The sequence below is a fragment of the Rhea pennata genome, chromosome 3 (genome assembly GCF_028389875.1).
Source record: "Rhea pennata isolate bPtePen1 chromosome 3, bPtePen1.pri, whole genome shotgun sequence".
NCBI classification, from domain to species: domain Eukaryota; kingdom Metazoa; phylum Chordata; class Aves; order Rheiformes; family Rheidae; genus Rhea; species Rhea pennata.
In genome coordinates, this window is record NC_084665.1 from 100502767 (window position 1) to 100528438 (window position 25672).

General features: G+C 38.9%; 1 protein-coding gene across 1 annotated transcript in view; it reads left to right on the plus strand.

Moving 5' to 3' along the window:
- EYS (eyes shut homolog) overlaps positions 1–25672 on the plus strand; it is an 872934-nt gene that overhangs the window by 637398 nt on the left and 209864 nt on the right. Inside the window, exon 38 of the mRNA XM_062573097.1 lies at positions 14109–14338. Within this exon, the coding sequence (XP_062429081.1) occupies positions 14109–14338 (230 nt within the window). The remainder of the gene's footprint in view (positions 1–14108; positions 14339–25672) is intronic.

Genomic DNA, 25672 nt, shown 5'->3' on the forward strand with positions numbered 1-25672 from the left:
TTTTTCCTTAAAAAGTTACATTTATAGCTCTTAAGCCTTGCTATGCCATTAGCAAATGGCAAAATGTAACCTACTTGACATGGTGATGTTTATTTTCATCATTAAAATCAAAAGGTTATATATCTCAAATTTTGAATTCTTAATGAGTTATCTAAATTTTTTACAAGGGAGCCAAATAAGAAAATTAAGAAGGTAAGCACAATAAAACAATTTATTGTATCTTTTCACCTCCAATTATGTACAGATGATAGCTTTCAGGAAAAAAAAACATGATTTTGTTGGTGTGATGATGAAGATTTAGATGATATTTTTCTTAAATTTGAGGTGGTTTGAGATAATGTCTGTCTAAAACTCCTGCCATTGATGCTTTAAATACAAATGCCCTTCATGGCTTAAAGAAGTTAATAAAGAAAAAATTACAGAAATATACAGTGTTGAATGTAACAATGAGAAATATTTATCCTCTCTACCATTGAAAGCAGTCTCTGTTTTCTCATTCTCTCTTTCTTTGAAACTTGTATTGCAGCTCAGAAGAGGATGATTTTTGGTGACAGATATTGCCTTCTCCCAAATCATAAGCAGATGCTTAAATTTCCAGTGAAATAGCATTTGGGTTCAGGCAGCATTTATGATGTCCAGATGCTGTTAGGATCAATAGATGCAAAAAATTAGCTTGTTTAAATGCTGTCCTGGAACAGGTTGATGACCTGACAATTCCAGTATAAAATATTTTTAGACAAACATGTTCTCTGCCTCCCAATGATGTTGCTGTGTGATGATGCCCTTGAGCATATAAAAGGAGTTGGTATGAAAAATCTGTATTTGGCATTTTTCTATTGAGTAATCCAGGTGGAGAAAAGGATTTTGAGTTTCACCGGATATTAACTGGGTTGGACACAGCAGCTCCTCTCATTATTCCTAATACTAACCAAAGCTGAGTACTTTAGTGCAGCCTGATGGCAGATGGTTCTTCTGCTGCCTTTGCGCTTGATTCCTTGAAGAGAGTTTTGAGTACTGTTCTACAAGCTGAATTTCGTTACTTAGCTAAGGAAAGACTGAAATCTGTTGATAAGCCATTGGGAGTTTCCTATCTGACTTTTTTTTGTGAACTGTTATGCTTCTAGTGGCTCCCACTAGAAGTGAAACTTTCCAGTTGTAGTCTTAATACTCTTGCCTGTTACTATCTCTCCAAGTACTAAGATTTTGCAAAATCAAAAAGATACTCTCTTGCTAAAGTTAAAGTCATATCAGTGCTTCTGTGCTGGATTTAGTTATTCATAGGTTTAGAAAAGTTCACTTTAGTCTGAAATGGGGTAAAGTAAGATTTACGCTTTGCTGTACAGGTATGTGATTTATAGGGAATGCTTTCAAATGTTTTGAATATCTAAAAAATATTCTGGTCTCTCTTCAGTTATATAATCAAAATACATATGATTTTAAGTCAGAGATGGTGACTATCAGTAGGAATTTGTCTTCATTTGTCAAAGTTAATTTGTTAAGTTCCACCTCTAACCAACAGAGAAAGGTGGTAAACTGTCTTAGAACAGGATGAACTGGAGATGCCTCTCTCTGAATACAGATTGCCTGCAGAGAAAACCATGGTGATTAGCTTAGGCAAGCTTCCAAACTCCCAGGCAGACAATGTTTGGTAAAGTAAATTCAGTCCTAAGAGTTGTATTGTCAAATGAAATGTATTCAAATATTTAAGAGAGAACAGGCTATGTTGATGCCTTGAAGTATTTGGAATCGAAAAGAGATTGAACATGACGTCATAAGTATTTAACATGCTAATTACTTTTTTTATTGATTCTTGTTGCTGCTGCTCTTTTTGTCATTGTCATAGTACTTGTTCATCCTCAAGTAAAGTGAGCGTGTTCACTGCAAAAATGTATTATGGCTAAAATTCAAAAGTTTTTTCCAATTACATGAGAGAAAAATATTCCTTATTCCAGGATTTAAAAAAAATCCCTTTAAGAAAATGCCACAGACATGAACATACCTTTCTTAGGCATACCCTTGCAGTCATTCCATGTTAATGCAAGCAAGAAAGAAAAGACATCTAGCATTGCCTTTTACACTAGGACATATATGTCCTATATAAAATATGATGCTCCTGTAGGAAAAAAAAAAAAAAAAAAAAAGATCAAATTGTGAATACCAACAGGCAGCAGATAATTGCGCACATGTATCTGTGTGTGTGAATGTCTGAAATTGAATTTTTGAACTAAATGTCTGAAACTGAACTTTTGAACTCTCAAGAAGCAGCTGCAGTCAGCATGAGCTAGGTGAAAAGTTTGATAACATCTGAACTAAACAAAAGTGGCACATCCTGAAACCCCTAATTAATAAAGAGATAAGAGACAGAACCACCAGTCTGGAGGCTGATCAATTACTACGCTTCTGCACCTAAACATTTTAGATTGAGGAAAAAGAGGGGCTTGGTGTTCTGGAAAGAAGAACTGGTGCTGAAAAATGAGATTCCTGAAAAGAAGTAGACTCAGAGAGAAAAAGGAGTCCAAGAAAGAAAGTGAAGATCCTGGCTTGAGGAAAGATCCTGAAAATGGGAAACACCCTGGCTTTTTAGAGAGATGTATGGAGACAAATGCCAGGGAATGTCCAGGAACCATGGCTAGTAAGTCTTAAAACTAGTAACAAAGAGCATTGACACAGCATGAACCAACACAGATTTCTGCCTAACCTTCCCAGAACAGCAGTGATCTCCCTGCTGAGAAGGAAAGTGGAAACCTAATGAACATTTAAAGCCCTTTTTGGAATTAAATCTGGCAAGCAATGTCAGGGACTTCTTCAGGGCTTCTTCAAATACAGGAGGAAGACTAGGGAAAATATGGGCCTGCTACTGAATGGGGCGGGGGCCCTGGTGACAAGGGATACAGAGAAGGCAGAGTTACTGAATGCCTTCTTTGCTTCAGTCTGCTCCTAAGGGCAGCCCTCAAGAATGCCAGAGCCTGGAGACAAGAAAGAAAGTCAGGAGAAAGGAAGACTTTCCTCTGGTTGAGTACTGGATTAGAGATCATTTAGGCAAACTTCACACCCATAAATCCATGCGCCCGGATGGGATGCACCCACGAGTCCTCCCCTGGGGAGGAACAACCCCAGGCACCAGGAGAGGCTGAGGGCTGATCGGCTGGAAGGCAGACCAGGACCTGGGAGTCCTAGAGATCACCAAGTTGACCATGGGCCAGCAGTGTGCACTTGCAGTAAAGAAGGCCCATGGTATCCTGGGCTGTGCTAGTCAGAGTGTTGCTAGAAGGTCAAGGGAGATAATCCTTACCCTCTACTCAGCCCTAGTGAGCCACACTTGGAGTACTGTGTCCAGTTCTGCGCTCCTCAGTACAAGAGATATACGCAGCTACTGCAGCAAGTCCAGCAAAGGGCCACTAAAATGATTAAGAGACTGGAGCACCTCTCATGAGAAAAGGTTGAGCGAGCTGGAATTGTTGAGCTTGAAGAAGAGAAGGCTCAAGCAGGATCTAATCAGTTTTTATAAATATCAGATGGGAGGATGTAAAGAAGATAGGGCCAGATGCTTCATAGTGGTGCCAGTAACAGGGCAAGAGACAATGGGCACAAACACACAGGAAGTTCTGTCTGAACATAAGGGAACTTTTTTTTTTTTTTACTGTGAAGCTGACTGAGCACTGGAACATGTTGCCCAGAGAAGTTGTGGAGTCTGCATCTTTGGAGATATTCGAAAGTTGCCTAGACACAGTTTTGGGCAACATGCTCTAGGTGACCCTGCTTGAGCATGGCTGTTGGACTAGACCAACAACCAAAAATCTCCAAAGGTCCTTTCCAGCCTCAACCATTCTGCAATTCATGCTGTGATTCTGTAAATTATTTGACCTCTCATCTTTACGCCATTCTTCTGTATGCACTGAATAAGAATGCAATAATATTTTAATTAAAGACTAGATTACTGATGAATAAATGATGTTTGTGTTTATGTATGCCAGCCATTCTCCAGCATTAAGATATAATTAGAAATTAAGTCTGCAAGAAAGGCTAGATAATACATAACAATACTCTGCATTTTTTAACTCTTTCAGTACTAGTAATTCCTATATATCTGTCTTGTCTTGCTTGTAGCCCAGTTCTCATGGCAATTTTAATATAGTGTTTGATACAGAATACCTTGTTATACTCCCAACTGTCACCAGTAACATAGTCTTTGTTTTATAATACTTTTCCTCTGGTATTATTAATTAATATTTATAAAGCAATGTAGGCCTTCCTTATTTCAATTACATAAGCAAGAACTGTTGTTTTCTCGTGAGGAGACTAATGCACAAAGAGTTCAGGGATTCAATCTATGAAAATGTCTTAGATGACTAAACTACTGAATTCTCATGTGAGGCATCTAAAACCAAAACATTGACCCTTAAAACTGCTTCTTACTTGTAATGTAATCAAAGGTGCATGTAAATCATCATCATCTTGTTTTGAAATCAAATTTCCAAGCTGCCTAAGGATCTGTTTCTGTGTATTTTGAGAAGCAACTCATGAACTCTTGAGACTTTTCTTTCCTGCTGGGGTTATAGAATGCTTCTTCTTGTCCTTCATAAATATATTTCAGAGAGGGTAACCTATACTGTCATGCTCAGAAGAAATTGGGATGAGACTCTATACAAGACATACCTAACCATGTTATGTACTTAGTTTCCCTTTTTATTCATTAGATCAATGGTAAGAGTGCTGTTCCAGTTTATCAGATACTTGACCTCAGTGGTGTCTTGATGAATTTTAAAAAACTTACCAGTCCTCCCACCAGAAACACTGTAAGAATTCTCAAAAATGTTTCATTGGTCCGTTCCATCTGGCATATAACAAAGCATTGCATTGCATTCGAGAGAGATACAAAAAGTGTTTGAATATGGCTCCCCATCCTTTTGGTTAGAACATTCTTCTGAGTGCAGACTTGGGTTTTATAGTGTTTCAATTGTTTTTTTTAATGCAAAGTACCTCATTTTCCTCATGGCTTGTATGAGGAAGCAGGGCTGTAGTCACCCATACATCTTCACTGTGGACAAAATCCAAAAGTTTGGCTACTGCAGTGCAGAGGGTCACAATGCTAAAGTCTTATCTGAAATGAATTATTACATAGAAAATCAATTGTGTATCCATGCTCTACATGTGTTTCTCCCTCATCCCTCACAGACACATCCTGCAGCAATAATATGCCATAGATAGAACTTTGATTTTGGAGTCTAAGTTATGGATAGCATCACTGAGATTAAAGAATTTCTATAGATTTTGATGCTAAATAGAATCTTAAACAAGCAGTAGTGATTCCATTCTGGGACTGTGATATATTAGATAGCTCTCACAACAGCTCTGTTAGAGGAACTCAGTTTACCCCATAAAATTAATTCAGCCACATAGGAATGGTGCAGAAATTATGATTATATTGTAACCTTGCAGTGGCCTTTCAGAAGGAAAAGCACAGTACCACGTTAAATAACATTTACTAGTCTACTGAGAGAAGCTTTGAAGAGGGAAGGAAGTAGTTTCCCTTTTCAAAAGCAAAGGTATCTGTCTCAAGAAACAAAACAGATTTCATTAGTCAACATAAAATTCAATATTCTGACATTTCAAGTAGTGTCTATCTAAACTAACAGGAGCTAAGAGATGAAGCTGAGAAGAGGTTTGCTGACTGTGACTGTAGACAAACACAGTGCACAACACAAAGCTGTTTGTCTACAGATTTTGCCAGAAAGCATAAGATTTTGCCCACTGGCCCACTGAGTGTTCAGCAGTTTTGATTGCTCTATCTTGTTTCAAGTTTAATGTTCCAATGATAGAAAGTCAAGAGGGGCTTAACAGGAAGGAAGAAGGTGGCTAAGAATCAACAAAACCAACCCAAAGTAAAGATCAGTGTGAACAACTGAGAGATTTGTTGCTCATTTCTACATGCAAGCCCTGGCGCTACTCCAGGTAGAAGGAGTACAGATTAGTTCTAGCAAAAATTGTATTTCCAAAACTTCAGGAATAAGAGAATTGTTTTTTCAAATGTCTTCTAAGGAAGTCTCACCTAAGGAAAGCTCTCTTTAAAGGCTTTGTTCAGGAAGGTTTTTGGTAATAGTATTAATTGAGTTTTAACATAAAGTATTGATTCTGCAAATTCTGATGCATTTACTTACATCTGTTCTAAAGTGTATGAAATCTACATGCTTTAAAGCAAGCACAGCAGGACTATGTTTCTTATACATGTATTCCCTTTTCCTTTTTTCTTTCACTTCTCTTTCCATATTTGACGTTTCTTTTTCATAACTGACATTGCTATGCATACTGTGCATCGTCAAACTCATCATGAATTTTCCTTTGGATTTGTAAACTGAGCTTTCACAAACTACATTTTATCTGTTAATTGTATTTTCACATCCTCAGCTGCATTGTATATCAAGAATATTATCTGCACTGCTAAGAGTTTGCACCATTAAATAAGAAGCTGTGTATGCAATAGCATTTGCAAATGATATTATACCAACTGAGAATTTTTAAATGGAAAGCTGCAACTACAGTATCATTGAGTTCTGCTACCAAATGCCATGCCTGGTAGGAGGGAGAATCTAGGTTCATAGCCTGGAACATATACTGAGAATTTATTTTTTATAAGTTGTTGCTTTACATTGCACTTATATTATTAGGAAAACAGACGTCTGATTCTTCTGAATCAGAGAAAAACTGAGATGGGTGAGGAAATAGGATTCAAGTATAGTTGGCTGAACAAAAATTGTCCTTCTTCTACAATCTCTTAATTCTCACCTTTACAGCAACTAGTGATAAATGTGGTTTCTCTGGAAGGGGAATTTCATAGATATACTGTTGTTCTGTGGATTCATTAAAATCAGTAAACTGTCATTTAAAGAATTCTTGACATGGTTGTGAAACAAACAGTCTGTAAAAGGCTTTGTTCATTCTTGCCAAATTATATGCAAGGTAATAGTTTTTTATTCTTGTTTAAACTGAAGTACTGTTGTTTCAGTTTCATAGGATTATGAAATTATGTTTTATCATGCATGCTAATGCCCTTGAAAAATCTTTCTTTTGTCTCCAAAGTCTAAAACACTTAAAAGTACATTTTAAGATAATATTTTGTCATAGCTTAACGAAAATGGCATGTATGCACTTCTCCATCAAAGAAAAATGCAAATTAAAGCTGTTGCTTCTCATAATTGCTTCCCACAAATTATTTTATTGACAAAGATACAGACTTCCTTATCATGCTCATATCAGATAAGGCTAAATCTATTACTTCAGTAATCAAACGTAATAAGTGTGCAGTACAAATGCTATCGTATCCTTGGGTCTTCCATGCCACTGTCTGTCTCATCAAACTGCTTCATGGAAAAATTTCAAAGTTCTGAAGACATGACTTTCATTTCATGACTGAATTATTTTGGGGACAAGTCTACTGCTCTTTGCAGTTCTCAGTTTGCAGTTCATTATGCTGCAATATGTTATACTATACCATCCTTACTGTAGAACAGTAGAGGGTTTTTTTGATACATAAGTGGAATTTTCTATATTTCAATCTGTGCCCGTTGCCCTGCTCCTTTCACAGGGCACTACTGAAAAGAGTGTGACTCTGTCTTGTCCTTCTCCCTCCAGCAGATATTTATGCATGTTGATAAGATCCCTCATGAGTCTTCCATTCTTGAGGCTAAGAAATCCCAGCTCTCTCCACTTCTTCTTAGGACAGATGCTCCGATCCTTTGACCATCTTGGTGGCCCTTCTATGGAGCTGCCATGACTGGCAAGCTAATATAAATCTGGCACATGCCTCTCTTGTTCTAGGGAGCCCAGCACTGGACCCAGCACTCCAGATGTGGCCTCACTAGGGCTGAGTAGAGGGAAAGGATCATCTCCCTCAACCAGCTGACAAGGCTCTGCTTGATGCAGCTCAGGATGCAGTTGGTCTTAGCTGCAGGGGCACATTGCTGACTCATGGTGAATTTAATGTGCACCAGTCCTTTTCAGCAAAACTGCTCTCCAGCTGGTCAGCCGGGGGCGGGGGGGGGGGGGGGGGGGGGATGTCAGCCCCTTCCCAGAGGGGCCCGACCCAAGCTGGGGCTGGGGCTGGAGCAGGGCCAGGGCCAGCAGCCGCTCCTGGGCCCCAGCGCAGGTGCTCGAACCAGCGCAGCCCAGCTCGGGCCCCGGCCAGCCCTGAGCCCCGGCACGGCCACAGCAGCACCCAGCCTGCAGCCTCCCGCTGAGAAGAGCAAAACTGTATTCACTGCAAATTGTATTTACAATCCCACCACATGACTTTCCTAAGCAGTAAGTCGCTTAATTCAGTGGTAGACTTAAAATAAAATTCTCTCTTGGTAGATGAATTTATATTGTGTAGAGTCCAAGGCTCTGATATTTTACTGCTATTTTTTTCCCCCTCAGTTTTTTTTGGTAGGCAGCACAGTTTAGCGAATGCATGTGAGCCTGGTTAGAAACATCTGTGATTTGTGATCTGTGTTCAGGTCCCTTTTTCATGTCATTTCATATGTGATAGATAATTAGTAATTTAATACACATGATACCAGCCATAGCAGCATATGTTTGAGATGAAGTAAGTAGCTTTTAGTTTTCTAATAACAATAATGTTGAATTTGGGATATGATTATTTAGTATGAGACATTTTGGGTTTTTTTTAATTTGAAGATCACGGATCTTTGTCTTTACGACGTGAAGTAATGTTTTCATGGCTAGTATTGTTTTAACGTTGTGGTTGGTCTCAAGTTTCTTGGAAATGCATCACGATCAGCAATACAGCAGGCAGCAAATGAAAGTACATGCCACAGACAAGCTTAACAGAATTGTGATTGATGGTTTATATAAACTTAAAATTGTACAAGAAATGGAGGCCCTAGAATCAGGAGTCTGACAAAAAATGAGGGACTGACATACATTATAGGCCCAGCACAAAAATCACGAGTTTTACTCCAACCACTTTTCTTTTCGCTAAACCTTCTAAGTGCTCCTGATTTTATTACTTTTATACTGTTTCTTTTGAGACTTTTTCTTAAGGAAACTTTATGTGATCACAATTTTTAAGGTTCTATTTCAGAGATAGATATCTACTATAATAGTTACATAACAAAATATAGGAGGGCCTTATATCCTTGCTTTGGTTGCTAACTTAGAAATTTAGAGATATTACTTTCAGAAAGTGCTATTATTATCATCCGCAACTATTTTGCAAGTTAACCTGTTTTCTCAGTTCACATGTGAGAGGTATGCTTTCCTGCCATGGAGCCAGCAGAGACAGCAACCGTTGCAGTGAAGCAAAACTAAGAAAGCTGATTCTTTGTTAACTTTTTAATCTGGAGTGTCTCTAACTTCCCACAATATTAATTCCATGCTCTTTTGAAGAGAGAATGAGAGCGAAGGGAAGTAGGAAGAACAGCTGGTTAGACTATGCCTGCTTTTGCTTTAACAGCACAGCATTAAGCATGACCCCAAGTGCTGTATGCCTCCCATTCAGTTGCTCTCAAGTGGTAAAGAGTGCAATACTAAATAAACAAAATTTCAAATTATACTAACATTTGTATTTAGACAAGCATTTCAAACTTACATGTGTTCAGCTGTGAAACACAGAGTTACAAGCCCCTCAGACTCAGCTGTTTGAACTCATCTTAAAATTAAAAACAACAGGCTGATGCTTGCAGCGGGTTTCAAGATAGTCGTGTGTATTATTCATCTAAGATGCAGTGACAGGCTGGGAAAAAAAAGAAAAAAGAAAAACCATGAAGACTGGAGCCTTGCTAGGTAATATCGGTGAATCAAGTTTTACTAGATCTATTTCTATCACGCATATTGTCAAAAATTGGTGTAACACCTCAATTACTGAACTAATTTAAATGCTTCCTGGTTCTTTATTCAAATAAATGTTTTAGTTAAACTGCATTGAGTCTAGGTCATTACTTAGTCATAGCAGCTTGAATGCATTGTGAGTGCAGCTGCAGATGTTTGCCCCACTAAGGAGCCCAGGCAGTCTTTTATGCTTTTGCAATAAAAGAGGGAGCTGTAGGGTGCCTGGAAGCAGTGTTGGCACATAAGCATTCAGGCACCATCTAGAAGCAAAACACCCAGAACAACACTGAAAAGGCTGACACCACAAGAAAAACGAGCAAATGAACCAGGGAGGAAGCAACCTGCCAAGAAGCTTTTCTTTACTTCTTGGACAAGAATGTCAACCAAAAAAATAAAATAAATAAATAAACAAAGCTAGGCTGCATTACTTGTGCTTATAAAATTCCAGTTGTAACATGCTCCTGTGATTCTATTTTAGAGAAAAATAGTAGCTTCAAGTCAGGAGGGGAAGTAAAACTCCACAACTGGAAATCATTGGTTCCAGCAGACCTAAGAGTGCAGGACTTGCAGCATGCAGGCAGATTATCCCTTTAATTCAATATTCCATCCCTGACAGAAGCTAAGACCAAATTCAGAGGAGTAAATTTTGCAATGGTCAGCTACAGGATTATCTGTTGTTCGTAATAGCTAGAAGTGAGAGGTTAGTTTATGCTCCAATTCTTCCCTAAGTGTTTTTTTTTTTTTTTAAGCTTCTGCAGGAAAAAAAAATCAAGTCAAAGTCCCAACAGTAGCTCCGAATAAATTTCTCTTGTAATTGTCTGATTTTCTATATAGTCTTACTGTTTGTTAACAGTTAACGATTCTAAAACATTTGGTTTCTGTTTTGAAAGAAAAGGAATTGTGTTTTGTTGTGTTTTTGTTTAATTAGATAGAGGTTGTAATCTCAGCAGCAGGTGACTAAGCATTTTTAATTGGCTGTGCTAGCCTGGTAGAAGGTAACACATACCGGCACAATCTTCATGCTGCTCTGAATGCGATGGTTCGCGATATTAGATTCATGCTTGTTATTTCCCTTAGGAGAGAAGAATGGTTAAAAATGCAGAAATTTCTTTGTTGTGATTCTCTTCATATAAACAAAGTAAAGGAAGATACTTATTTTTTGAGGATTTAGAACCTTTAACACCGTTCAGGCATCACTGATGAATTGTTGGATTGGGACACTGGAAAAGATTTTTAATAAGAAATAGCTTTTGTTCTAATGAATGATTTGTATACCAAATGTAATTGATTAAACTTAGCTGTAGATTTACACCCTTCTGGATCTTCATAAAAATGATGATAGAAAATAGAGATAGACAGTGATGTAGTCCTTAAACATATATGGACATTTCAAAGGGAACTATATCTGGGAGAAAGGATTGGTTCAGTCCTTTATTTCTGGATAAAAGATTCACAAAGTCATTTTTAGTTTAAATAATGTATATTCTTTACACTTTATACAGATTTTGGTTTATACTTGATATAAACTTGATTGATATATACAATATTATATAGAATATATTCTATATAATATTCTATTTTTGTAGGTAAAAGGAAGTTGAAAAAGAACTGTAATTGTGTACAGTTGTATTTATCTGCATGTATACATACTAAAGAAGGAAGAAGGGTTCATTACTATTTAGTAATTAGATTTAATTTCAATTTTGCTCCCCCCCCCTTTTTTTAATAGCAAAGCGTTTAGGCAATAATATAAGTATCCTTGTTTGTCTTTCTCATAGTTAAGATTTTTTGCTTAACTGAGTTCTCAGGAACAGCACAAAGCACAACCAGAAATCATTTTTTTTTAATTTCCACTACACAGATACAACAGGGTATGATTTCTGTCTCCTGGAGGAAGAAAACAGGGGCCTCTTGTTAGGAAAGGAGGTTGAACTCAGTCACCCGATGGGACAAGGCTGCCACAGCTCCATGCCCCAGGTCCAACCAGTAGCAAGGCTGAGAATGTACTCTCAGAAGGCATCTACAACAACACACATGTACAATGTTTAAATATATGCATGTATATATATATATATATACATATATATGGTATCTGCACAGATTAATACGGAAAGACACACTCAGCACTGACACAAACACAAACAGCACCGGTGGCCTCATCCTGTTCCTCTCTCTGGCTGATCAGGAGGAAGGTCTGTTAGTGGGACATATATCTACACATGCACAATGTGGATCCCTGCAGCAGCTGGGCTTAGACCGTCAGTCCACCCAGAACTGCCCCTTGATCCCTGCTTTTCCCATCTGCTGCCGCCTGGACATGAGCCCCCAAGGCCCAGAGCCCCACTCCAGTTGCTGGTACAGACCCACTCACTCACATACACACACGCAGGTATGCGCATACGCACACATAGACACATGCATACGTGCTGTAGTAGCTCCAGCCAGCAGCTGGCCTTGGACACACACTCCACGCAGCAGCTGGTTCTTGATCCTTGCTCTTCCAGGGGTCTCACACTCACATGCACCTGACACACTTGTGCAGCTGGGTTTCAGTCAGTATGGTCTCTCTGGCAGTCAGCCACGACTCCCCTGGCCTATCCGGTAATCAACTGCCCCTGTGGTCTTGCCTGTGCTCATACCTGGATCCCAGGTCTCTTCATCTACCCACCGGCTGGATATTCACTAAGAGTCCTCCCCTCATTTGCTCCAGTTGTGGCACCACAGACAAACAGGCCCCTTACACCATCCGCCTCCAGTTGCTGGTGCTCAGACCTTCAACCACACACAAGCACACAGAGGGTCTTTTACCCAGGAAAGCAGAAAGTAATTTAAGAAGAGGACAGGACACACTGCACTGATCAGTTGAAGGCCATGGCCAGACAAGTGTGCAGACCTGCCACCTGTTTACTCACCTTTTATCCTCATATCCTTCTATTTTCCTGTTTGTTTCCCCCCCTCCATGTCACCTAGATCCCTCCCTTTCTCTGCTTTTGGTTCCTCAGATGCTCTTTCCCTTCATCCCACAATTTGTCCCATACTCCAAGGCAGTGACCTCCTTCATCCAAAAGGTGCTCAGGAGAGCCACCCTCATTCACTCACCTTGCTGGGTTTCACACCTGGTCCAAGGGGCTGGTGTTCTTCTGGGACAGTCCTGTGAGGAGCTGAACAGAGGGTCCCTTCTATGAGGATGTAATTTGGATTCCCACCTGCCATTGTGCCTCTGCACTCCTCTGTGCTTGTGGAGACAAGCCCTGGACCTGCTGAGTGCTCCCCTGTAATGGGCCTGGGGGTAGCCAGGACAGGGTTTATACAGGTTCTCCCACTTTCCATTGCTCTGTGCTCTTTGTACTTATGGAGATGAGTTTTTTTATCACAGAGCATAACAGTTCTTACTTTCAATGTCAGTATTTACGGAATCTGAAGACTCATTACAAATTTATCTTGCTTCGCCATCACTTCTTTTTCTCTTCTGCATCTCACTGCTTTCCCTTCTTGCCACAATCTGCGTCCAGGAGTCTGTATCCCCCCCGATGCTTCCCTTATCACTGTTACTCTGCATATCTTCTCTCGGCTCCCTCCTAAGGCCCTGAGCCTCCCTTTTTCTTTTCCAGAGCTCTGCTGCTTTCTCAATTACTGCCCCTTTCCTCTGGGTCCCTTCATATATTTACTTTCTCCTGAATTATCTCCATCCTTCCTCTGTCCAGCTTCTTTTCCTTCTTACCTGCCTCACAACATACTTTGCTCTGCATGCTGCCAATTTCATTTCTACTGTCCTGGCACTACTTACTCCATTTTCCTATATCCTCCAAGTAGGAGGTATTTGTGTTATACCTCAATATTATTTGTAAGTAAGTAAGTTCCACACTGGGAAGGTTAAAGTCATGCCTTCTACAATGACCTTACAAGATTTGGTAACTTCAAGCAACAAAATACTTTAATATAAGTCTATGTTCACTTATCTCTCTATTGCTGACATCCACCAAAAAAGAATTATAAGACCATGTACAAATTGTATTATATGCATAGAGGTTATTATTTTTCCTTCACAAGGGAAAATACTTTCATTTCTCCCTTAGGAGACATCTGTGGAGAGGGAATGAGCAACTGCATATTTTCATTATCTTTTTGGTAGATTTCAAGATGGGGACTTCATTTGCAAATTACTAATATACTCATATTTCCTTAAATATAATATGAATTTCATAAATAAATAAATAAATAAATAAGTTGAAATGTAGTGGCAAAATCAAGCGTTGTGATTTTTTTTATTTTGATCCTTTCAGGATTCCTGTACCTGCACCTATGTCAACAGCTTTCCTTATGGTTGCTGCAGATGTCTCTGAATTGCCTGAGCCTGTTGTGCCCTCTCTGATTCCTCCTGAGTTACTATCTGTATGCCAGGAGGGTTTGTGCCGTCACGGAGGGACTTGTCACCCTACCTACCTGTCTACGGGGGCCACCTCATTTCAGTGTGACTGCCCATTGCACTTCACTGGTCGGTTCTGCGAGAAAGGTAGCTGTGCTTCGTTCCTTTTATCCTCTGTGAAGTGTAAGTTTTCTGCTTCTCTGAAGTAGGAAAAAGGGAAAAAGTAATAATCATGCTTCTCATCTCAATTTTTCTTGGGAACCCAACAGTGGATTCATTGAGGCATTTAGGATAATAATTATCTGGAGCATAAGATGGGTAATGCCAGAATCAGGCATATTAGTGAGAGTTGCAGGCTTGAGTTTATGAAAAATATTACGGAATATCACAATATTAATGTATGTTATGCAACGTGCTATTCCTGTAAGAGAAAAAATTACAAAATTAAGGAAAATATTTCCCCACAAGATATGTTTTTCTTTTCTACAGATAGGTTTTTTTGCCAGTGCGGCTGATCTTTTACTGAAAAGTTATTTTTACTCTGCAGTTCATTTATATTTTTATTGTATTACTGCTGCTTAAAATGTAGAATGCACAGATTAGTCAAATGAACATAATTAAATTGAAATTTAAATAAAAATGAAACCTTTGAATAATTTTAGTTCCCTTGTAAGAAAAGTCAAGGCTATCAGACAAACTGATCAACAATTGATAGCTTTTCTGCTTTGTAATCCTACTCACTTTGCATTACTGCCTTTCAGAAAGTTATTTTTCAGAATAGATTTTATAGCTGATTTCAAAAACTTTTAAGTTACAGTGGCTTATAAATGACAGTGGATAATTCTCATTAGTCTTAAAGGGCATTAATGGTGTACAGGAGAAGAAAAAAATTGTTCAGATTATTATATAACTGTAATAGTCTTCTATCTTGAATTTCCCAAAGTATGAAATACAGACAGAGCAAAAAATGCCCTTGCCAGATCATCAGTGTATCTGAGCTAATATCACCTTGTATTACTGACTGAAAGCAGGTCATTACATTCATTATATGCAAAAACAATGACTGTTAAACTCTAAAAAAATGCTTACAGTGTGTGTTACTGTAGATATCAGAGAATATTTTACCTCTCAACCCTTCCCAAGTTTGCGATAAATTAAATCATATGCATATATTTTCAAATTATCAGTGTTAAAATTGAATTCTGGGAATATCTTTTATACATTTAGTATCTAGGCATACTCTTTGCACTTACTTTCAATACACTGCAACTGTGCAAACTGCACCATAAGACAATAGACCAAAAAAAGAAGTGTGTTTCCTCCAAAGATAACAGATTCATTGGCAGTTCAGAATCATTTTGAAGTGTTTTGCTTGTTTACATACATTTGAAATGCTAGAATTCCCCTCTGTCTTCCAAAAATATTCATCTGGCATCCTCTGTATCAACATCATCTGCTCTATTTTGGATGGGAACAGGGGTGTTTTTTTCTTCTGGGAGTAAGCAATGTTAAATTTGGAGAGGAGTTTGATAGACAGTAATAGGGCCATATCAGAGTACACGTGGGACAGCCAATCAGTGTTGGCTGATAGATTTTCTGGATTCCACTAGTATGGGTCTGGCTGCTGCTTTATTCTGTTTTAGTCTTACCTAACTAGTGATCTATCTGCCTCCAGAACTTATCAACTCTTTGGTATTTTTAATGAAGACTCACATGATCTGTGTCTGCATCACATTATTTGGGCTGAGCACTCACCTCATTGTGCCACAGACCTGGTACAAGTAGCTTCCATACCATTGACAGAAACAGCTATTTTTAAGTTGTTCATTCAAAAATACATCCTAAACCATTTTGACCTTTGAAATTTAATCAGTACAGCCCTGATGAGTTCATATAATGGAATATATATATAATAATAATTGAATCTCTTCTGACTACATTTTCAGGGGAATTTTGCACACTTACCAGATAAATGAAGTGGTCCCCCTCTTTCTCTTTCTGTGACTCTGATTAAAAAATCAAATGCGAAAACATGACTGAATTATGACTACTTAGTGAACAAAGTAAAAGCAGAGGACTGTTACAGTTAGTGACAGTTGTAACTGCATCTCTGGTGATTAGGACTGAACCATCCTATTTATTTGCACTGGTAGCTGTCCCATTCAGCTAAATTGGACTATAAGCTTTAGAAAAACCTAATCAGGTAGCTCTTTTGAGAATATAACTATACTTGTATAACCTTATCATTCTTTGAATGGTTAAGTTGTTTAGTTTTCATGAGATATATCTTTTCTTTTTTTCTAAATTTAGAAGAGATACCATTTGCATTGCTGAAACTTGCAGACATACTTGATGATGAGATTTAACTGTGATCCATCTTCTGCATAGACTCTATATTAATAGTTATGGAAGAAGAACATTTATCTTTTTTTCCCTTTGGTATGGAGAAGATGGATTAAGGAGTTCTTTTCTTTACAGGGTTCTGCTTTTACATTAAGCAACTCCACCTTCAATACACTGAATAGCTTACAGCTTAATGCTCAGAACTTCTGCTCAGTCAGGACTGCTGTGTGCAACAAGTTTATTGGCAGCTCTTTGGGGCAACCACAACCTAGAATATGTGCAATCTCATTATATTTTTCTGTAAATCAGGTTCAGATTTGATTTATGCTCTATGTAGTGACTGAAGAGTAATTGAAACATAATGTAATATTATGTAATCCTAATGTTTCCACAAGATTGATAATTTAGTGTAATGAGACCAGAAACTGTCCAGCTGAACTGTAACGCTCTGACAATCAGAGTCCAGTTCTTCAAGAAGTATGGGAAGCATTTTATAAAGAATGGAATCATTTTATAATTGTTTACCACAGACCCTGCAAGAGAGAAAGTAAATGGTAGAATCCAGAAATTTTATTCAAGTCAAGGAAATTGACTCTCCTCAGAGCGATCTTCTCATGAACTAGCTGTTCTTATCACGCTAGAATGTATTCCCGTAGATTTCAGTAATACATACTTATTATTCATCCTAGTGATCTGCCTAACAACTACCACTACTACATTTCATTTTTCTTGCTAAGAAACAACAAAATATATTGTATACTCAACTGGCATATTAACAGTCAACATGGCATATATGGCATCTTATATACAAGAATATTTGTGGGTGTCTTGTCTTCATTAGAATGCGTGTATTTGTTTTTTGTTTTGTTTTGCTTTGCTTTTTGTATGTAATTTAAGATAAATTATTTGGTTTCCTTGTAACAACTATATATTCCTGACAGTGTATAAGAGTATCTTCTGGAATGAAAGCAAGTGAATGCCATGTGGTTCAACTTGATAGCATTATATTATACACAATATTGCACTTTGCTATTATATTGCTCCTTCACTAACAAACTTCACAGCTTGTTATACCCCTGGAGAAAAATGTTCAAGTCAGAAGTGTCATTATGCTTATGTTAGGGCCAACCAAATAGGTTTACCAGATGTTCTTAGTAGGAATGTGCATAAGTAATAGTACATAGTGCCCATGTGTATTTACTCCAAACAATTGGATGACTCTGCAATCTGAAATGTGCTTAAATGGCAATTTTGAAAGCTGGAAATCCATCTCTGTTTTTCTAAGGAAGCAGCAAATTAGGGATATCAATCAATGTCTCTACAAATAAGTCAAATTGGAGATACCATCACTGGATTTATGCTGAAGTATGCAAATGGATCATCTAGTCTATATATGTGCAACGACCTGAGGCCTCAATTCCCTTTGAAACACTGCTTTCAGTATTTTCAGTTTTTTATTATTACCTAACAAAGTTGTCTGGAAATGAGTAGCTTCTACAGGCTTTCCTTTAAATAAAATGTAGAAAATTTGCTGCCAGCATAAACTCTAATGTTTATTGCTCAGAACTGAGTGCTAGATCATCCAACAGAAAGGAAGAGCCTGTATAGATAGGGAGTACAGTAAAGGACAATTCAGAAAGTCATGACTAAACAGTGTATTCTTTTTTATTTGCCCTTTGGGGTAAATAAGCTTTGAATTTAATATGAAATGTATTCATTCTTTCTTCCACAAAACAATTCATTTTTAAGACTTTATTACAATTTGTTATAAGACTAAGCTGTCTTATCAGCTTTATTGTGGTATCCCTCCCTACACGAGTGGAAAAAGAGCCTGATGTTTCTGGTTTAGCATGAAGGCAGATGGTTGTCTATTACTGTAAAAGTTCACAGCAATAGGTTTAGAATATCACTGTCTTGCACATGCAAAGAAAGTATGTCAGTGACTATTAATTATAGGATTAACATTTTTAAATTCTCCAAAATTTTTAATATTCTATAAAAGTTTAATAGTCTTTTATTGAACAGTTTATAAAAATGCCATATGTTAAAAACAGGAAATCATCTGTTTAATTTGATATGTTGCCTATGTATATTCTGTACATTACTTAAAGGTCAGCTCCTTCCCCAAAGCCGCAAAAGCAGCAATAAAATGGGAGGCTGTTACAGACATTTATCTTGTAACAGTCCTGCCTGGAGATTTAGCTGCATTTGTTCCCTGAGATACACTAATTGAATTCTTGATATCTTGAGCAACACTTAATAATATTGTTCTGAACATCAGGGGATTCATTTACTATTGTTTTTTTCTAGAAATTAGTCCTGTTTCTTGTATGCATTGTTGACTAACATCATTCAGCATGGACCATATTTTGTCTTTGTTTATTTCTTTGGGGAAATAAATGTAGTGGATTTAGATTCTGTGAGGTACCGATTTCAATCATATTTGGAAGCATATAAACTCATGTCTCTAGCAGGTCATAAATCTATTGATCTCCTTATTAATGTTTATAATGTGTATATATGTTTTTAAACAAATCTGCAGCCATATTTACAACATGAAAAAGAAGGATGAAGAAGTAGGAATCATATGCAGAGGTGTGGGTGGGTGGGGAAGGGCCATCACCCATGTTTGCTTCAACCTCCGCACTTCTCATTTTGAGTTACCAAGGAAAAAAACCCAGCATATTGTTATTTCATATCCCCCCCCTTTTTTTTTTCCAGAATGCAAGTCTTCTTTCTCCCATTTTGTCCTCTATCAAACGTTTCCTAACCTTGGTAGATCTCTGTGAGCAGAATAAGATATGTTATTTTGGTATATGTATAAACTTTAGTAATAATTTGATGTCATAAACAGAGCCAATGTCTAAATGCATGAAGTACCTATTGCATTTCTAAAAAATGTGTTTATTTGTGTATATAAAGATTTCAAATGAACTCTCTTGCTTTTGGTCTAGATTTAGCAAAAATAGCAAGATCAAATGCATGAGTTTTTCCTTCCAGTTTCAATGTTTTTTTAGAGGATGACTTCAAAAATTAAGAAGAACCATAACAGTTAAGAATAAACTAGGATTTACCTAGGATTTAAATAACTTTGTTATTGACTATTTATTCTGCTATTTATTGGCTACTTGCCACATTACTATTTTTAAGGTTGTGTGTAGGAAATGGCTAACCATTCCCATACAGTTTATTTGATACAATAAAATTCAACAGAAGTACTATTTTTCTGAGTAATGCAAAAAGGAATTATCTAAATTCTTCACTGCACTTTTACTCATGGATATAATCTTGCATTTTGATACAGGACTAGACAAATGTTGTAAAGTGTAATTTTTTAACACTTCACTAACACATGAAGGCACAGTAAAATAGCAGAGGAAAACAAAGTTTTTGTCACTTCCTTGATTTGGACTTGTAGTAGGAGATTCTTATAAGAATTCAAGGTGCAGTTGAACAGCAGTACTTGATTTATAAACTAAAATTTTACATGTATATATTGTACCTTTTCTGTTTAAATATAATGGGTCAAAATCTACTCTTAGGTATGCAGATCCTGCTTCCACTGACATATGTTAAAGATACAGGTATAACTAAACACTGATGGACTCTTTCTGATAACCTGGGGCAGACAAGTTTAATTACATGATTGAGGGATCAGAGAATTCTCATCACTAGATTAATTCCCAGATGTTCACACAGGAATACATGAAACAAAGCTTAACAGTAGGCTGTATTAGCCTCTAATGTTTTTGGCCTTTTGGCTGTCTTCCTCTTTGCCTAGCTATTGATGTCTTGCCACAAGGTTTGAGGATAGCAGTTTATCATTTCTCAGGATCACGACTACATATGTGTTTCATTTTATTTCTAAATAGCAGGACAGTTGGTACCTGTTTATTATAAAAAATATACATACAAGTCAGCCAAATTGCAGAATATCTTTAACACAGATCTTTGTTTTATACAACTATTCCTGAGGAAATCAGATTATTTAACCTATTTTCCTTTTTGCAGTATCTGATATGAAGGAAATACTGTGTTTAAAGTGAAGGAAAATATTTGACTATTCTGCAGTTGAAATTAATCATCTATTCTGACAATATTTAAGTATTTTGCTCTTCCGGTATCCATCTTACTTTCTGAAAAAAAGATCTTTCTGAATTCAGCTTCATATGTTGTATTATTCTGGGGAGTTGTGTCAATAAAATAAAGTCTTTCTATCTTCAGAATTTTTTAATTTAATCTGATAATTTTAATTTCTGATCATAAGTTTAACTTTTAAATATTGATATCATTCAGAAAATTTAGCAAAATGTATCATACAAAATATGTCATGTGAATGCTTCTAGAAACCAATCATAGAATCATAGAATCAGTAAGACTGGAAGGGACCTCCAGAGATCATCTAGTCCAACCTCCCAGCTCAGCAGGGTCACCTAGACCATGGTAGACAAGGTTGCCATTCATGAATGATCGTAGGGATGATAAGAGAAGTCAGAGATCAGTGTATCTGTTATGTAACTACTTGTATGTAAACTAATCATCACTTTTTCTCACTGAGGCTCAGACTGCGTCTTGCTGGCACATGTCATCTTGTATTTGTGTTATGTAAAAGCATTTTTAAAGTAAATTAATCTGGTTCCTGAAAAGAGTAGCCCTTGGTTCTTAGGGGCAAACTATCAGCTTAGTCCAGCATTGTTTTTTCAAACTAGTGCACTAACGGATTATTTTCTGTATTTGTGGTCCTGCACATTATGCTTGGACTTCCCGGCTCCAAGATGTATTTTATAGTTGCAGAATTGTCTGTTTTTATGAGTCTTTCAAATATTTCCACCTACTCTTCTTAGAAATAGGTCTACTGCTAGAGCCTTGTGTAACAGACCTGGGGGAGCTCTCATGGTGTTTGCCCATTATAGAATCATAGAATCAGTAAGGTTGGAAGGGACCTCTGGAGATCATCTAGTCCAACCTCCCTTCTCAAGCAGGGTCACCTACAGCATGTTAGACAGGGTTGCATGCAGGTGGGCCTTGAAGATCTCCAGAGAAGGAGACTCCATAACCTCTCTGGGCAACCTCTGCCAGGGCTCCGTCACTCTCACAGGGAAGAAATTCCCCCTCACGGTCAGGAGGAACTTCCTGTGCTTCAATTTCTGCCCATTGCTTCTTGTCCTGTCACATGGGATAACAGAAAAGAGTTTGTCCCCGTCTCCTTGACACCCTCCCTTCAGGTACTTGTACACACTGATAAGATCCCCCTCAGTTTTCCCTTCCCTAGGCTGAAGAGGCCCAGCTCTCGCAGCCGTTCCTCATAGGGCAGGTGCTCCAGCCCTCTGACCGTCTTCATAGACCTACACTGGACTCTCTCCAGTAGCTCCATGTCTCTCTTGTAGTGGGGAGCCCACAACTGGACACAGGACTCGAGATGAGGCCTCGCCAGGGCTGAGTAGAGGGGCAGGATCACCTCCCTCGACCTGCTGGCAACACTCTCGCTAATGCACCCCAGGAGACCATTGGCTTTCTTGGCCACAAGGAAACATTGCTGGCTCATGATCAATTTGTCATCCACCAGCACTCCCAGGTCCTTCTCTGCAGAGCTGCTCTCCAGAAGGTCAGCCCCTTTGCTTATACTGGTACCTAGGGTTATTCTTCCCTAGGTGCAGGACTCTCCACTTGCCCTTGTTGAACCTCACGAGGTTCCTCTCCGCTCAGCTCTCCAGCCTGTCCAGGTCTCTCTGAATGGCAGCACATTCCTCTGGTGTGTCAGCCACTCCTCCCAGATTTGTATCATCAGCAAACTTGCTGAGGAGGCTCTCTGTCCCCTCACCCAGGTCATTGATGAAGAAGTTGAACAGGATGGGACCCAGTCCTGAGCCCTGGCGGATGCCACTAGCCACAAGCCTCCAACTAGACTCCACGCCACCGATGACAACCCTCTGAGCTCTGCCTTTCAAACAGTTCTCAATCCACCTCACTGTCCGCTCGTCTAACCCACACTTGCTGAGCTTCTCTAGGAGGGTGTTATGGGAGACAGTGTCAAAAGCCTTGCTGAAGTCAAGGTACACAATGTCGACTGCTCTCCCCTCATCTCCCCAGCCAGTCATGCCATCAGAGAAGGCTATCAGATTGGTTAAGCAGGATTTCCCCTTGGTGAATCCATGCTGACTACTCCTGATCACCTTCTTTTCCTCTACATGCCTGGAGAAGACATCGAAAATGAGCTGTTCCATCCCCTTTCCAGGGATGGAGGTGAGGCTGACCAGCCTGTAGTTGCCTGGGTCCTCCTTCTTGCCCTTCATGAAGACTAGAGTGACATTGGCTTTCTTCCGGTCCTCAGGCACCTCTCCAGCTCTCCAGGACCTTTCAAAGATGATGGAGAGCGGCCTGGCAACAACATTCACCAGCTCCCTCAGTCCCTGTGGGTGCATCCCATCTGGCCCATGGATTTGTGGTTGTCTAGCCTGCCCAGAAGGTCTCTAATCCTTTCCTTCTCAACCAAAGGAAAGTCTTCCCTTCTCTGGACTTTCTCCCTCACGTCCAGGCTGCAGGATTCCTGGGGGCTGCCTTTAGCAGTGAAGACTGAAGCAAAGAAGGCATTCAGTAATTCTGCCTTCTCTGTCTCCCTTGTCACCAGGGCCCCCACCCCATTCAGTAGTGGGCCCACATTTTCCCTAGTCCTCCTCAGGTATTTGAAGAAGCCCTTCCTGTTGTCCTTAACGTCCCTTGCCAGACCCAATTCCAGCTGGCCTTAGCCTTCCTCGCAGCATCTCTACATACTCTGGCTGCATTCCTTTAATTCTCCCAAGTAGCCTGTCCCCTCTTCCACATTCTGTGTACTTTCTTCTTCTGTCTGAATTTGGCCAGGAGCTCCTTGCTCACCCATGCAGGTCTCCTGCCCCTCTTGCTGCACTTCTCACTCATAGGGATGCATCGCTATTGAGCTTGGAGGAAGTGATGTTTGAATACTAGCCAGCTCTCCTGGACCCCCCTTCCTTCTAGGGCCTTAACCCATGAGATTCCTCCAATTAGGTCTCTGAAGAGCTCAAAGTCCGCTCTCCTGAAGTCCAGGTTGCAATCCTGCTTACTGTCTTACTTCTTTCCTGCTGGATCCTGAACTCCACCATCTCATGGTCGCTGCAGCCAAGTCTGCCCCCAACCTTCACATCTCTAACCAGTCCCTCTCTGTTGATAAGGACAATGTCCAGCAGGATACCCTTCCTCGTAGGCTCCTCCACCATTTGTGAGAAGAAGTTGTCATCAATGCATTGCAGGAGCCTCCTGGACTGTTTGTGCCTTGCTGTGTAGTCCCTCCAGCAGATGTCAGGGTGGTTGAAGTTCCCCATGAGAATCAGGGCCTGTGTTCGTGAGGCTACTTCCAGCTGTCTGTAGAAGGCCTCATCAACCTTCTCTTCCTGGTCAGGTGGCCTGTAGTAGACACCCACAACAGTGTCCCCCATGCTAGCCTGCCCTTAGATCTTTACCCATAAGCTCTCAACTGCCTCCTCGTTCTCCCCGCCTAGGCAGAGCTCGATGCATTCCAGTTGCTCTCACATAAAGAGCAACTCCACCACCCCGCCTTCGTGGCCTGTCTTTCCTAAAAAGCACATATCCATTCATGGCAGCATTCCAGTCATGTGGGCTATCCCACCATGTCTCCGTGATTGCAATGAGATCGCACACAGATCTCCATTATAAAAGAAGCTTCCATGTATATTAAAGATATATGAAGGAAAAAGACTCTTTTACTACTATTAGAAACTCTTATCAATTTCATATTGCAGTTCCGTGCAGAAGTACAACCAAAGTGAAATGATTCCCTTCCTTATTGACACAAGATAGAAGGAATTTAGCACGCTCCAGATCCAGTACTGGAATGGGTGCATGGGGTCTCCTTTACGCTGGTGCTCCCCAGAAGACAGAAGAAAGCAGTTGTCTGTCTTTGACTGTAAGAAGTTCTCTTTGTAATGAATTTTTAAGTATGCATGTTTCAGGTGCTTTTGTTAACAAACTGTTGTGACCATAGGAAGGGAATTGAGGAAAGGAAGCAAAAGAGGCAGTGGACATCTATAGCACATTCCACTACAGTATATATTATCTCACATCATGTGATTCAAACTCTGTTCACCACTTTGAAAAGTAACAACGTGTGACATACCATCACTTGGTTTCCTCTCATATGACGAGGATGGTTACTGATGGTACTAGGCACATCCACAATATATTTATATACACAGACATGCACACAACTTAGTTTAAGGGGCTATTCAACATGGCAGTAAAACAAACAATTGATTTGCTTATGTGAGACTGTAAGTTTTATGAGCAGAAACTTTTCAAAGGTCTTTCATTATTTTTAACAGATGCAAAAAAAAATAATAGTGCTACAGAACTTCCTGTATGAATATTCCTTTATTACAGGCTTATGATCTGCTTAGTCATTTAACATCATATTTGAAAGGATTAAATCCTTGTGCATGTCCGCTTACTGCTCTTCAAACTTAAAAGTTTTCCAGCTGGTAATGTACATGTGAGAAACCAGAGTGAACAGAAATAATTTATGCAATTTGTACTGTAAGAAGTATTGCCAAGAGTATATTACCAGCATCTTTTAAACAAAGAATCAGTGTGTTCTGGTAGTGTGAGCAGAACCCACAATTGTACAAAAAAGTATTTCTGATACAGATAAAAAGCAAAATTATGAAGGTTATGCTAATAATAATCATTTATATTTGGGGATTATAAATATGCCCTCAACAGAATAGAATCTGTAGATAAACCGTTACTTTGAAAATTATAGATTAGACTTCTCTTTGATTTAGATTTCTTAATAACTTTTTAGCTCAGTAATTAAGTTTGTAACATTTTTTAAACAAACAAGTGAAAAAAACAGTCACCTTGTATAAACATACTTGTTTTAATAATATGTCCCTTTTCTCAGAGAAATTGATAAATTTCCCCATCCATCTTGGTCTCTTTGATCATATTTAGTATAAAGTTTAGATTCATTTAAATCATATGCTGAACTGTAGTTGGGAAATGAGGTCTCAGATACTTCATCCCTTGAGGGATCCATTTGAAGTTAGAGCCAGACAAATATGATCTCAATCAATGTTTGAAGATAGGGTTTCACATTTTTTCTAGTAT